The sequence below is a fragment of the Sander lucioperca genome, chromosome 16 (genome assembly GCF_008315115.2).
Source record: "Sander lucioperca isolate FBNREF2018 chromosome 16, SLUC_FBN_1.2, whole genome shotgun sequence".
Lineage (NCBI taxonomy): Eukaryota > Metazoa > Chordata > Actinopteri > Perciformes > Percidae > Sander > Sander lucioperca.
Window position 1 is genome coordinate 29,791,354 of NC_050188.1, and position 12,868 is coordinate 29,804,221.

At 40.8% G+C, this 12,868-nt stretch overlaps 1 protein-coding gene across 1 annotated transcript; it reads right to left on the reverse strand.

The window, feature by feature from the left end:
- Positions 1 to 949: 949 nt before the first annotated feature.
- On the reverse strand, positions 950 to 12,822 carry tatdn1 (TatD DNase domain containing 1). Its single transcript, XM_031307693.2, has 12 exons — positions 12,705 to 12,822; positions 10,553 to 10,618; positions 8,873 to 8,922; positions 8,266 to 8,329; positions 7,612 to 7,755; positions 7,325 to 7,367; positions 6,488 to 6,573; positions 6,357 to 6,397; positions 4,057 to 4,133; positions 1,869 to 1,939; positions 1,419 to 1,545; positions 950 to 1,280 (listed from the first exon to the last, which is right to left on the reverse strand). The coding sequence occupies exons 1-12, from the start codon at positions 12,781 to 12,783 to the stop codon at positions 1,178 to 1,180; spliced, it is 951 nt and encodes a 316-aa protein (XP_031163553.1). The 5' UTR covers positions 12,784 to 12,822; the 3' UTR covers positions 950 to 1,177.
- Positions 12,823 to 12,868: the final 46 nt, after the last annotated feature.

Below are 12,868 nucleotides of genomic sequence, written 5' to 3' on the forward strand. Positions count from 1 at the left end.
AATTCTTTATTTTAAAGTGGTCATATTATGCTTTTTGTCTTTTTTACCTTTCCTTTATTGTGTTATAGATCTTTTTCGTGCATGTTATAGGTTTACAAAGTCCACCCCAAAGGGACTTACCATCTCCAACAGAAAACACTGTTCACAAACTGCTCCAAACAGCTCTATTGTAGTCCAGCCTTTACTTCAGAGACAAACGTGGTCACTTTGTAACACACGTTATAATGCTCGCCTAGCTGCTAGCGTGGCACGCCCTCATACTCTGCTTCTGACTGGCTAGTAGTCCTTACCTAGGTACTGTCAGGGCACTCCCTCATACTCTGCTTCTGACTGGCTAGTAGTCCTTACCTAGGTACTGTCAGGGCACGCCCTCATACTCTGCTTCTGACTGGCTAGTAGTCCTTACCTAGGTACTGTCAGGGCACGCCCTCATACTCTGCTTCTGACTGGCTAGTAGTCCTTAACTAGCTACTGTCAGGGCACGCCCTCATACTCTGCTTCTGACTGGCTAGTAGTCCTTACCTAGGTACTGTCAGGGCACGCCCTCATACTCTGCTTCTGACTGGCTAGTAGTCCTTACCTAGGTACTGCTCATGTGCGACTCCCTACAAAGATGGAACAGAAGTGAGATGCCTCACTCTGTAGCTAAAACAGAGAGCTCAACACACAGGGTGAAAAGAGGAGCTGCAGCAATGTGCAGTACAACAAAAAATATGGTGTTTTTTGAAAGTTAAACCATGTAAACCTATTCTGGTACAACCTCTAAATACAATTATGAACCTGAAAATGAGCATAATGGACCTTTTTCACAGCAGACATTTTGACTTGTCATAGAAGGAAAAGCACAGCTGAAATTGATAACCTTAACAATGGCTCAATTCCATCAAGTGTCCCAGTAAGCTATTTCAGTGAGTCAGCATGCATAACACCAGGGCCTCTCCTAAGTGGAATGCAGCCATCATTAATGGTTTGGAATACACCTGTGCTTTTCCTACTATGACATGTCAACATGTCTGCTGTGAAAAAGGTCTATATGAGCACCTTAAAGAAGACAGATCAGAAGCTATTAGACTTTTAAAAATTGGCAAGGGGAAAGTTATCATTCACACACACACACACACACACACACACACACACAATTTCAGTCTGTCTGCTGAAGGTTTAGTCCGGTTCACCATCAGCTCGAGCTGAAAAACACTTTGATGGTGTTGTTGTAGACTGTGTTGGCCAGCTCGAGCGGGTCCTCTTCCCTCGCTGCTGCCATCACCTCTAGAACTTGTCTGGAACCGACACATAAGATCAAACGTTATTGATATTAAAATTGCTTGAAGGATTGAAAAACGATGTTTGCTCGCTTGCAACCTTGATGAATTTATCCGAGGAGTTCTTCCCTCTGACTTGACGCCGACGTTACTCACTTGATGTGACAGGGCTCGTTCCTGTCCTTCAGACAGTGACCCGCCTCCCATTTCTTCTTCGTGGGAAATGTAGTTTTTACATATTTGGAGCCTGCGTGAGTGTTCTTCACGCCACACCACGGAGCATCTGGGGAAGGGGTGGGACGGTATCCATGCATGAATAAGTGTAACAGTTTAATAGTCGCACTTACGACAGCAATGTGATGCACCAGACATCATAGATTTATGTAACGATGAAGCCATAAAACGTGGCATGTTGGATTAGCTTCAATGACGTGCTGAAAATAATTCTATCTATTGGTGTAAAACAAGAACTCTGGAGCTGTGTAACTTGGAAATCAGAAACATTTGGCTTTATGCTACTATATCTACTTTTCTTGAACCTTTCGATGGCCAAAAAAATATTTTTTAAATACCTTTTTTAATTACAGTAAACTGGCTGCAACTCACCTGTTTCTATCATGAGTCTCTCAGTGGGGATAGACTTCATGGCTTCAATATTGGCCTCTGTTTTCAAGGAACTGAAAAAATAGCAATAACGACAAACACAGTTTAAGTTGCAGTACTGTTGTTATGTACGTTTTTAAAATAAAATAAAAAAACTGAGTGTAAAAACCTCCTAAAAGCTTCATATTGTCTTCATAAGTCATGTCAAGCGCCTTCATTCCAGGAGATTTTGAAATGCAGAATACATTCAAAAACGTTCCTTCATTACAGATTGGGCTGATTGAATTACATGTTTCTCCTCCATATTATCAAAGTTAGCAGCTACAGAGTTTTGTCTTTTTGATATAGAATAGAACTTTATTGTACAGCCAAGGCCGCAAAATCCTCTTTGGTCTCACCAAACAGATAAAAACATCTTATTACATTAATGCAAACATACACACAACATACAGTACACACAGTGTACTATATGCATTCTCAGTAGAAAGGTGCAGATTAGCGCAGTTCTTTTATTAAAGCTTTAGTGCGTAACTTTTTGATATTAATGACCGTCCGCTACATTCAAGCCGTTGCCAAATGAGTTGCTACAAAGCTAATTAAGACCATCAGCTCCACACAACTCTCTCTGGATTTCTCAGTATGGCTATGTTCAGAAGATTGTGGCGTCCGGTGACTTTCCCACGCAGAAACTCGAGTGAGGCTATTCCCTCTTCTGAAGAGTCCATCATGTTTTTTTATAATCCTCCGTGTCCTCCTTGGCTACTAGCAACTGCATCGTGGACGCGCCGACAGTGTTAGAATTCCTCATGGGGGCGATAGAAACTACGCTATAGCCTGACCGATAAAGGATTTTTAAGGCCGATATCAATACAAATATTTGGTGATTTCAAAATCTGATATTCCGATATATCGGCCAATATATATTTTTTTTAAAAATCCAGAAACACGTAACAAAACATAAACAGATTTCCCTAACATTAGTTATTTGTAGTTATTTATGAGCTCTCACTAAAATAATGATAGCGCAGTTTAAAAATAAACTTGTTTGTTTTATTGTCACAACAGAACAGAGGAACATCAAAATATATTAAAGTTCTGATAAATAAAATGTATAAAAATACAAAATTAAGGTATGAAACTTAAAGTCCTTTGAACAAAAACACAATAGCAAAAAAAAATATCAGAGAGTGTTGCCAACAGGGAGGTTGTAGAGCGCCCTCTGGTGGACAGACTATACAACGCCGACACTCAGAACATGGTTGAAGGCTGTTTCGTCCGTTTTTATTTTATTTTTTAAATATTCATTTATCAGAATCATTATAAATGACTCTGATAAATGAATATAAAAAAAAATTAAAAATAATAATTTTTCGGCTATTATAAATGGCGATACCGATAGTTTGGAAAATGCCTAATATCGGCCGATAATATCGGCCAGCCGATAAATCTGTTGGGCTCTAAACTACGCACTATAGTTTTAAGCCGCCTACACATGAGCGCGGTAAAACCGCTCTGCGCTGGCCATTCCATTGTTTTCCTATGGGTAGATCAGAATTGCCGCCGTTCGCTGTGCTCAACGTTCAAATTATTTCAACTAGGATCTAGTTGCCGCTGACCTCTCAAGGCGCAACCATGGGTGCAACCAATTCCAGAACGTTCCTGCGCTGCACTTGCACTTTGGCCGCTTATCATGTGGAGGCGGCTTTAGTTTCATTGCACTAGGTATGAAACATCTCTTATAGATGTTCTTGTTTGCCAGAGGTGCTCTGTATCGTCGCCTTGGACGGAGCAACCTAAACTCAGTATGGGGAGGATGTTTAGTGTCATCAATGATGGACAGAGCTTTCCTGTGTAGAGCTGAACTGTAAAGGTCCTCTATGTTGCCTGCCTACACTCCTGGACAGCTTGTTTTTTGTTAATGCTTGTTTTAAACCAGACAGACCAAACCAGACAGATAGAAATGGTTTGAAGTCTTAATAAGTTTCAAGGCAAGAGTTTGTTGCAACTTGTTTGGTTGACCAAACATTCAACACGCGTCATCCTGTCAGTAAGTGGGTCTAATCACAAAAACATTTTGCTCGTGTTTAGACCCGTCGCGAGTGAAGTTGGAGCGGATGTGTGGCTGAGCCCAGGTGTGGTTCATGTCAGGTGAAGTCTTTGGGTGTAGTTGGAAAAAACAAACTCCTCTCACCATCCGTTTATCCCAATGTAAAGGTCCAGGCCAATGAGGGAAGCAGCGTCCTCTGCCGTCCCATCAAATGAGTGGACCTGAATGGAAAGGTTACAGGTAATCAGCTGCGTTGAGATTTACTGTAACTTCCCATCTGAAACTCTAATGCATTCATTTCCGTATTAAAGGGGATAGTTTTGATGTTGTGTGGTGTTGTATGAGCTACTTCTCCATAGTCAGTGTGTTAGCTACAGTAGACGGCGGTCGGCACGCCCCCATTTTGGAGAAGCAGGCAGGAGTACCGACACGGAAGCTAAGCAATGTCCTGCCGTGGACGGGGGCAGCAGCCAAATGTATTTTAGACACCTACAAAATGTATATCTGTTTAAATGTACGCTATATTTACAATATTTTTACGGCTTTACCTTGCTGTCAGACAGCCCTTTACGACAGGGAACTGAAGCCCTTATCTCCGCTCTCTTCATAGCCACCAGACTCCTTTGACAAAAACAGTCATTTTACCTCGCAGAACACGGGAGTTGCTGCTCTACCGCTGCCTCCATCGGTTAGTTTGTTTGTTAGTTTTGTTGGTTGCTAACCCTTTGAAACACCAAAGTCACATAATGTGACAAACTAACTAACCGATGGAGGCAGTGGTAGAGCTGCAACTCCTGTGTTCTGCGAGGTAAAATGGCAGTTTTTGTCAAAGGAGTCTGGTGGATTTGAACAGAGCGATATATAACGGCTTTAGTTCTGGTTTCATTACTTTTATTTGCCGACCGCCATCTACTGTAGCTAATGCTGCATTCTAGGCAACCCGTAACCCGTGTTTTCACAACCTTCTATCCATGAAAGTGCCCTGGAACGGCAGTCAAACCCGTAACTTCCTACCGTGAACTTGTACCAGATCGTTGTACTCCCAGTTACAGTTTCTGACATTACACACACATAAACAACAATGGCTGTTGATGCTGTACAGACGCCGGTGATTAACAGTGAGAAATAGAAATAAATAGACATAAATAGGCAAAGTAATTCCACACATTGTAATCAAAACAATACACATACGATTGTGTACTATTAGGTTATGTTTATTAAATGAAGCCCAAAATGTGTCGCCCGACTAGAAATCGCTAGTATCAGCTAGCGCTAGCTAACGTCAGCGTTAGGTAGCCGCTAGCTAACGTTAACATTAGGTAGCCTAACCTGAACCCTGGAACGCTACCAAGTCGTGAGTCGTGACTTGAAGTCGTAACTTACGGGCTAAAAATTGTGTCTGACTATGGAGAAAGTTCCTCATACAACCACACTTCCAAACTGTCCCTTAAACTCCTTATATGTTTCCCCCCTCAGTTTTTTTTTACCATGATAATCACATTTGTTGCAAATTATCATTCTAGTGGACTACGTTTTTTGGTTTTTCAAACGTTAAAGGAACGTCATCTTGTGATGAATGAAGATAATTAAGATCTGTCTGCAGTGGCAAAATAGTAACACAAATATACAGGAGAACGGATTTGACTGCAACATGTGTCTATTAAATGCATCGCCTCCTGTAAACCGGAGATTTCCTGTGATGGCACAATGCAATGCACAGAGTTACACACGGCTAATAAACAAATGTCACCCAGCTTCAACAGCATGTTGAAAAAACAAAAACGCAGATGGAAAAGAAAAGTTATTTCAGTAACGTAGCTGATAACGTTCCCTTGGCGTTTGGAATTAAAATAGCCCCATATCATCACATACCCTTCACCATACCTAGAGATTGGCATGGGGTACTTTCCATAAAATCATCTCTCAATGTAAATCAAACCAGCTATTAGGTTAACTGAAATAAAACCATGCCAATCTCTAGGTATGGTGAAGGGTATGTGATGATGTGGGGCTATTTTAATTCCAAAGGCCAAGGGAACTTTATCAGGATGCATAGTATCCTGGATCCATGAAATAACTGGCCTTTAAAAATAAAAATCTGCCTGCCTCTATGGGAATTTAACATAGGGGTGTACTGACTTAAGCCCCCTGTATTTTAAGGAAGAACATTTATTTATTTACAATACATTATTCATTCACAAAGAAAATTGGTGTCCTTAAAGGTTGGATTTTTCCTCATTTTTTTAATTAAGGCATTACAATCAATTTCCAAAAGATAATTTTTTTATTCCTTTTTTAGTCAACTTTAGCATGGGTTCATAAACTTATGAGTGCCACTGTATGTAGTAGGGGGTCCCTGCTCTATCTCTCTCTCAGTTTAGGGGTCCTTGGCTTAAAAAAACATTGAAGAGCCCTGGTATAAAGTATAAAACAAATGTCCTCACCACTCCTCCAACACATCGCTCTCGATTTCTCCTCATGATGTCTGTCAAAGCAAAGACAAAGAAACAGTCAAAAGCTTTGCATACAGAATCGCTCTCGTGAACCAGACTAGTTCCTGGGTGCACGAACCTACCGATGAACTCCTGATGGGAGTTCCTGCAGTGGAGGAACATGGGCAGCTTGGTCTCCTCTGCCAGGTCAAACTGCTTCTCAAAGTATCTGTCACAGACCAGAAAGACCAAAGACTTTTTCAGGACTCTACCGCCTGTCATAGTTGTGTTCTATGGACGAAAGCAGCAGCAATGCATAATGTCATGTATTTATTTTCAACTAGAGCTGAAACAGTTTGCTGAATAATCGACTAGTGGATCAACAAAAATGAGAGAGGCTTGTATCATGTGGACACGCCGACAAAACTGTTGTCATTACTTAGAATTACTCATGGGGGCGACAGAAACTACGCACTATAGCTTTAATCTTTAATTTAAAGGGAAATTACAATGTTTTCACTCTACACACACTACACACAGGCCTGAAATACACACACACACATGCTCTGTAAATATATACGTGTACAAATGGAGAGATGTCAAGAGTGAGGGGGCTGCAGCTGTCGATGGACAGGCGCCCCTAGCGGTTGGGGGGGGTTTGGTGCCTTGCTCAAAAGCACCTTGGCAGTGCCCAGGAGGTGAACTGGCAAGGTGCTGGCAAGGTTACGTCAATTATCAAAACAAAATGTCAAATCCAACTGTTTTTGGACGGTCTGACAAAACAAGACATGTTGACACCTTCAAGTGTCTGTGGGCTTTTGGAACTTGTCATGGACATTTTCTTTTTTTTTTTGACAATCAAATAAAATCAAAAAACTTCTCTGGGCCTCTAAAGGTAAATGTACATTTTAGAAGGTCAAAAGCCAACATGCGGCCAATTAGAGCAGCTTTTAATACTCAATAGAGACAAATAAACGTACTTGAGCTGAGTCTCTTTGGGGCAAAATTCCAACCTGTCGAAATCTGGAACAAGTAGAAAAACACACGGTACAGTATCAACGTTATCACTTAACAATGGAAATACGTATAACTGCATACTAAATACTTTGATATTATATGTATACATGTTTACACTGGTATAGTATTATAGAAGCAAAGAACCATAAGTGACCCATTTCTCGTGGATACAAATTGGAATCATTTCTGTTTTCATCACTATCGTTTTTCTTTACTACTGCACAAATGCAACACTGTTGCCAGTACTCACCGAGTCCGCACTCTCCGACGGCCACCACCTTTCCTCTGTGTGCTGCAGCCAGCTCCCTCAGCCCTGAGAAGTACTCGGATTCTCCATTCTGCTCAAACTCACTGCAGCGGGTGGGATGGCAGCCGACCGTGCAGTAGAACTCATCTGTAATGGTTGAATGTGAAGGTATAAAGTAGGGCTGGGCAATATATCGATATTATATCGACATCGATATATGACACTAGACGTCGTCTTAGATTTTGGATATCGTAATATGGCAATATGACATAAGTGTTGTCTTTTCCTGGTTTTAAAGGCTGCGTTACAGTAAAGTGATGTCAATTTCTGAACGTACCAGACTGTTCTAGCTGTTCTATTTGCCTTTACCCAACCAAACTGCAACATGTTTTGTGAAAGCACAAATTGTCAACCCTACAATATCGTCGCAATTTCGACATTGATGTATTTGGTGAAAAATATCGTGATATTTGATTTTCTCCATTATCGCCCAGCTCTAGTGTAAAGGTCCAGCATAGAGGAAAGCATTGTGATCGTGAATTCACATTTTAGCTCATGCCTCCGGCTCTGCAATACAAACATAAAAAGGCCCATGGACACTGAGAATCGACCAAAAACCATTTGGTCACTTTGTGTTGTTGTTGTTGTCGTTGATACCTCTGGTCTCGGCTAGTTTCAGGGCCTCTTTGCTGTCTTCAAGGTTTCCTCCGGTGATCATGAACTGAAACAAAGCCACAGGTATTATATTACTTTTGAGCAGAGCCACAGAGAATCTGCAGACGCAAATTTCTCGTTGAATTTTCCGCAGATTTTAAACAAATTGAAAAAAATCTAAAATAATACTCATAATATCTCCATTCTAGATCAACGCAAAAAAAAAAAACTGCAGATTCCATTTGGGTCTGCTTATGAGACAACATTTTTAAATTTGCAATGGCTTTTCAGTGTTCAATTACAAGACCCGGATCACCAAAGTTATAACAATTCATGCCGAGGGAAACATGAAGGTCTGCGCCAAATTTCATTCCAGTCCATTTAATGGTTGTTGAAACATTTTACTCGAAACCACAAAAAGAAGCCTCATGGCGGCGCTAGAGGAAAAGTCAGAGGATCACCAAAGTCATTAGGATTCATCCTCTAGGGACCATGAATGTCTGTACCAAATTTCATGTCAATCCATCCAATAGTTGTTGAAATATTTCGATTGTGAGGCTCCAACTCGAATAAAGTGCATTTATATTAAAGTGATGGACACGTGGCTTACCTTCTCGACTCCTGTTTTGAGAGCTCGGTCAATGATCTGATTGAAGTCATCTGTCGGAAAAAATACAGAATACAGCATAGAAAATCTGCTTAAAAATATATTTTTTGGGGGGAATTGTTGGGTCTCTGTAAATTATAGGGTGTGGTCTAGATCAGTGATCTTCAACAGGGGGTCCTCAGAGTTAATGCAGGGGGGCCTCCAAATTATTGTTAATTTTTGAAAGGTTTTTTCCTGGCCTATAAGTAAGGTAGTCACTAAGGCCATCCACAGATACAGTTAATCCTAAAGATTCCCTGTGTCACATAACATTGAAACATGATTTATAAAATCATGCCAACATCTATTAGGCTATTTGAATAGCTTAGTATTCTATGCAAAAAAAAAGGTACGTTTAAATGCTTTAGGCAACCCTACACGTTATGTTGGCCCAGTTTAATATGCAACTTTCCGGAGTCTGAAACTCAAGTAGCAGCACATATCTCAGCCTGTCTGACTGACATCTCTTCTTGGATGTCCACACACCATCTGAAACTCAACCTCGACAAGACTGAGCTCCTTTTCCTTCCAGCGAAGGCCTCTCCTACCCAGGACCTGACTATAACAATGGACAACTCTGTGGTAGTCCCCACCAAGACTGCTAGAAACCTGGGTGTGACACTTGACGACCAACTCTCCTTCACTGCTAACATTGCAGCAACCACCCGATCGTGTAAATACATGCTGCACAACATCAGAAGGATACGTCCCCTTCTAACGCAGAAGGCGGCTCAGGTTCTAGTTCAGGCTCTAGTCATCTCACGTCTAGACTACTGCAACTCCCTCCTGATTAGCCTGCCTGCATGTGCCATCCGGCCCCTGCAGCTCATTCAGAACGCAGCAGCTCGACTTGTCTTCAACCTTCCTTCATCCGCTTCAAGACACTAGTACTTGCATACAGGGCCACGAACGGATCAGCCCCAGCATACATCCAGGACATGGTCTAACCCTACACCCCAGCCCGCCCACTCCGCTCTGCATCAGCCAAGCTGCTTGCTGCCCCCTCACAGCGAGGGACAACTAATCACGAAGTCCCGACTGTTTGCGGTCCTGGCTCCTAAATGGAGGAATGAGCTCCCTACTGACATCAGTTACGATTTGACATAGGACTGCACGATGTATTTTATTTATTTTTTTTTTTATCACAATATCAACTTGCGCAATAAACATAACGCAAAAGGCTGCAACATTTCGCAAATGATTTGTTGTGTCAGTTGATAAAGAGATCCTCAGTAGAAAACTACACTTTAAAATGTAACTGTCATTCTTTTTTCAGTGCTGCCTTTTATATTCAATTCAATGATCGATAAAATAGCGTTGGAAATGATTTTCTTTCGTTTGCTTTAAATTTCAACGTGTTGCATTTTAGCAGCATACTGAAAGTAGCAGAAAGGCAGAACTGAGTACACTTTAATACACGTTTATTTATCACGAGTAATGTCATTATTGGGATATTCAACAACATTATCGGATATTTTTAACGTATCGTGCAGCCCTAGTTTGACACTATAATTAAAACTGAATTGAATTGAACAGCCCATAAGTCAAGTAAAGTGTCCCGAGATAATGTCTGTTATGATTTGACGCTATAAATTAAGTTGAATTTAACAGCCCACAAGTCAAAAGTGAATCAGAATAGCTCACCGTCGTGTTTCTGCTTCCCTCTGTAGACTCCTCTAAACATGGGATCTGTCAGGTTCACCCCGATATCTGGAGAGGGAGAGGATGGAAGATCGAAACTGCAACATGTCACCAAACATTCGGTTGTGACTCACTGTTGAAATGCTGGAACCAATAACATACAGTACTGTGATACTGGTACCAACATCCTGCCGGGATATCTTATCTTTCCATACCGAAAACTATGTTGCTGATACAGTGGTGTGAAATAAATACTAGGGGTGTGCATAAAAATCGATTCACATTCAAATCGCGATTCAAGCTCTACCGATTCAAAATCAATTCATAGAATTCCAAAAATTGATTCCTATTTTTTAATTAAAAAAATAATAATAATAATAATATATATTTTTTTAATTGTATGTCTACTGCAATCACATGGGAAAAGTAACTAAATTTACATACTGTGAATCGTTTTTTGAATCGAAAATCGATTTTGAATCGAATCTTGAGCCTGAATCGTGACATTTTCTGAATCGTGCACCTAGGGCTGGGCAATATCTCAATATTATATTGATATCGTGATATGAGACTAGATATCGTCTTAGATTTTGGAAATCGTAATATCGTAAATGGCTTAAGTGTTGTCTTTTCCTGGTTTTAAAGGCTGCATTACAGTAAAGTGATGTCATTTTCTGAACTTACCAGACTGTTCTAGCTCTAGTTCTATTATTTTTACCTTTACCCACTTAGTCATTATATCTACATTACTGAAGATTATTCATCTTAAATCTCATTGTGAAGATATTTTGTCAAAGCACCAACGTCAACCCTATAAGATCGCCACGATATCGACATTGTGTTATTAGGACGAGAATATCGCCATATCTGACTTTCTCCATATCGCCCAGCCCTACAGTTTTTGGTTGCGGGAACGTTCCCTGAAGGTTAGTTTTTGGTTCCCATGGAAAGTTTTCCTGGCGTTTAGGGAACGTTAGTTTTTGGTCACACCGACCGTTCTCAGAACGTTCCCAGAACCTTTAGAGAACGTTCCCCTACCGTTGCAACCTTTAGGGAACGTTCCCCTAATGTTGTAACCTTTAGAGAACGTTCCCCTAACGTTCCCCTAATGTTGTAACCTTTAGAGAACGTTCCCCTACTGTTGTAACCTTTAGAGAACGTTCCCCTACCGTTGTAACCTTTAGAGAACGTTCCCCTACCGTTGTAACCTTTAGAGAACGTTCCCCTACGTTGTAACCTTTAGAGAACGTTCCCCTACTGTTGTAACCTTTAGAGAACGTTCCCCTACCGTTGTAACCTTTAGAGAACGTTCCCCTAACGTTCCCCTACCGTTGTAACCTTTAGAGAACGTTCCCCTACCGTTGTAACCTTTAGAGAACGTTCCCCTAACGTTCCCCTACCGTTGTAACCTTTAGAGAACGTTCCCCTAACGTTCCCCTACCGTTGTAACCTTTAGAGAACGTTCCCCTACCGTTGTAACCTTTAGAGAACGTTCCCCTAACGTTCCCCTACCGTTGTAACCTTTAGAGAACGTTCCCCTAACGTTCCCCTACCGTTGTAACCTTTAGAGAACGCACCCCTAACGTTATTTTTTACATTCCCCTAACCTTTAAAAAACTTTAACAACCATGACATTAATTAAGACATCTACTATTATTTTCTTTATCAATTAATGTGTCAGTATTTTAACTGGAACCTAAGGTGACGCCTTCAAAATGCTCGTATTGTCTGACAGTCCAAACTACATTTAGGCTACTGCCCGGTAACTTGTCAATTCATTCATAATAATACGTCACAATTTATTTGTGGATTATGTATAATTCATTCAAATCTGTAACTAACTGTATGTAGTGGAGTAAAAAGTACAGTATGTGCATCTAAGATACATGTAGTGGAGTAGAAGAGTAGTACAAAGAAAATAGAAATATAGCTGTGAACTGCTATGAACCGAAAACAGACCATCTGACATTTCTCTGGGACTGCTGTGTTGTCATTTTTAGCAGTGCTAACTCAAACTAGCTCGCATGCTAACTGAAAACATGCAGGCTTGTCTGTTTACAGCAAACACCAGCATACAGGGACACTGACACTCAAAGTCTTCTGTCGTCTCTTTATGTTTTATTAATCTAACCATTCAACCATTCAAGTGTCTTACCAATGAATCTGTGCTGAGCCATGGTTGTAAGAGAAATACTTCTGAAAAGAACCACACATGCAGCTCTCACCAATCCCATAATGCCGCAATACCGTAAGTACCATAGAAAAGAGAAGCCACATTACTGCCATAGCTAGATTTTCGGTTACTTTGGTTTACTTTAT

Bases quoted from the DNA above. Each gene is read 5' to 3' on its own strand.
- tatdn1 (XM_031307693.2), bottom strand. From the start codon at position 12,783: ATGGGATTGGTGAGAGCTGCATGTGTGGTTCTTTTCAGAAGTATTTCT. The intron at 7,368-7,611 runs GTGAGTACTGGC...TACTTGTTCCAG, and splicing joins CGTCGGAGAGTGCGGACTCG to ATTTCGACAGGTTGGAATTT. The intron at 1,281-1,418 runs GTGAGTAACGTC...TGTCGGTTCCAG, and splicing joins AACGAGCCCTGTCACATCAA to ACAAGTTCTAGAGGTGATGG.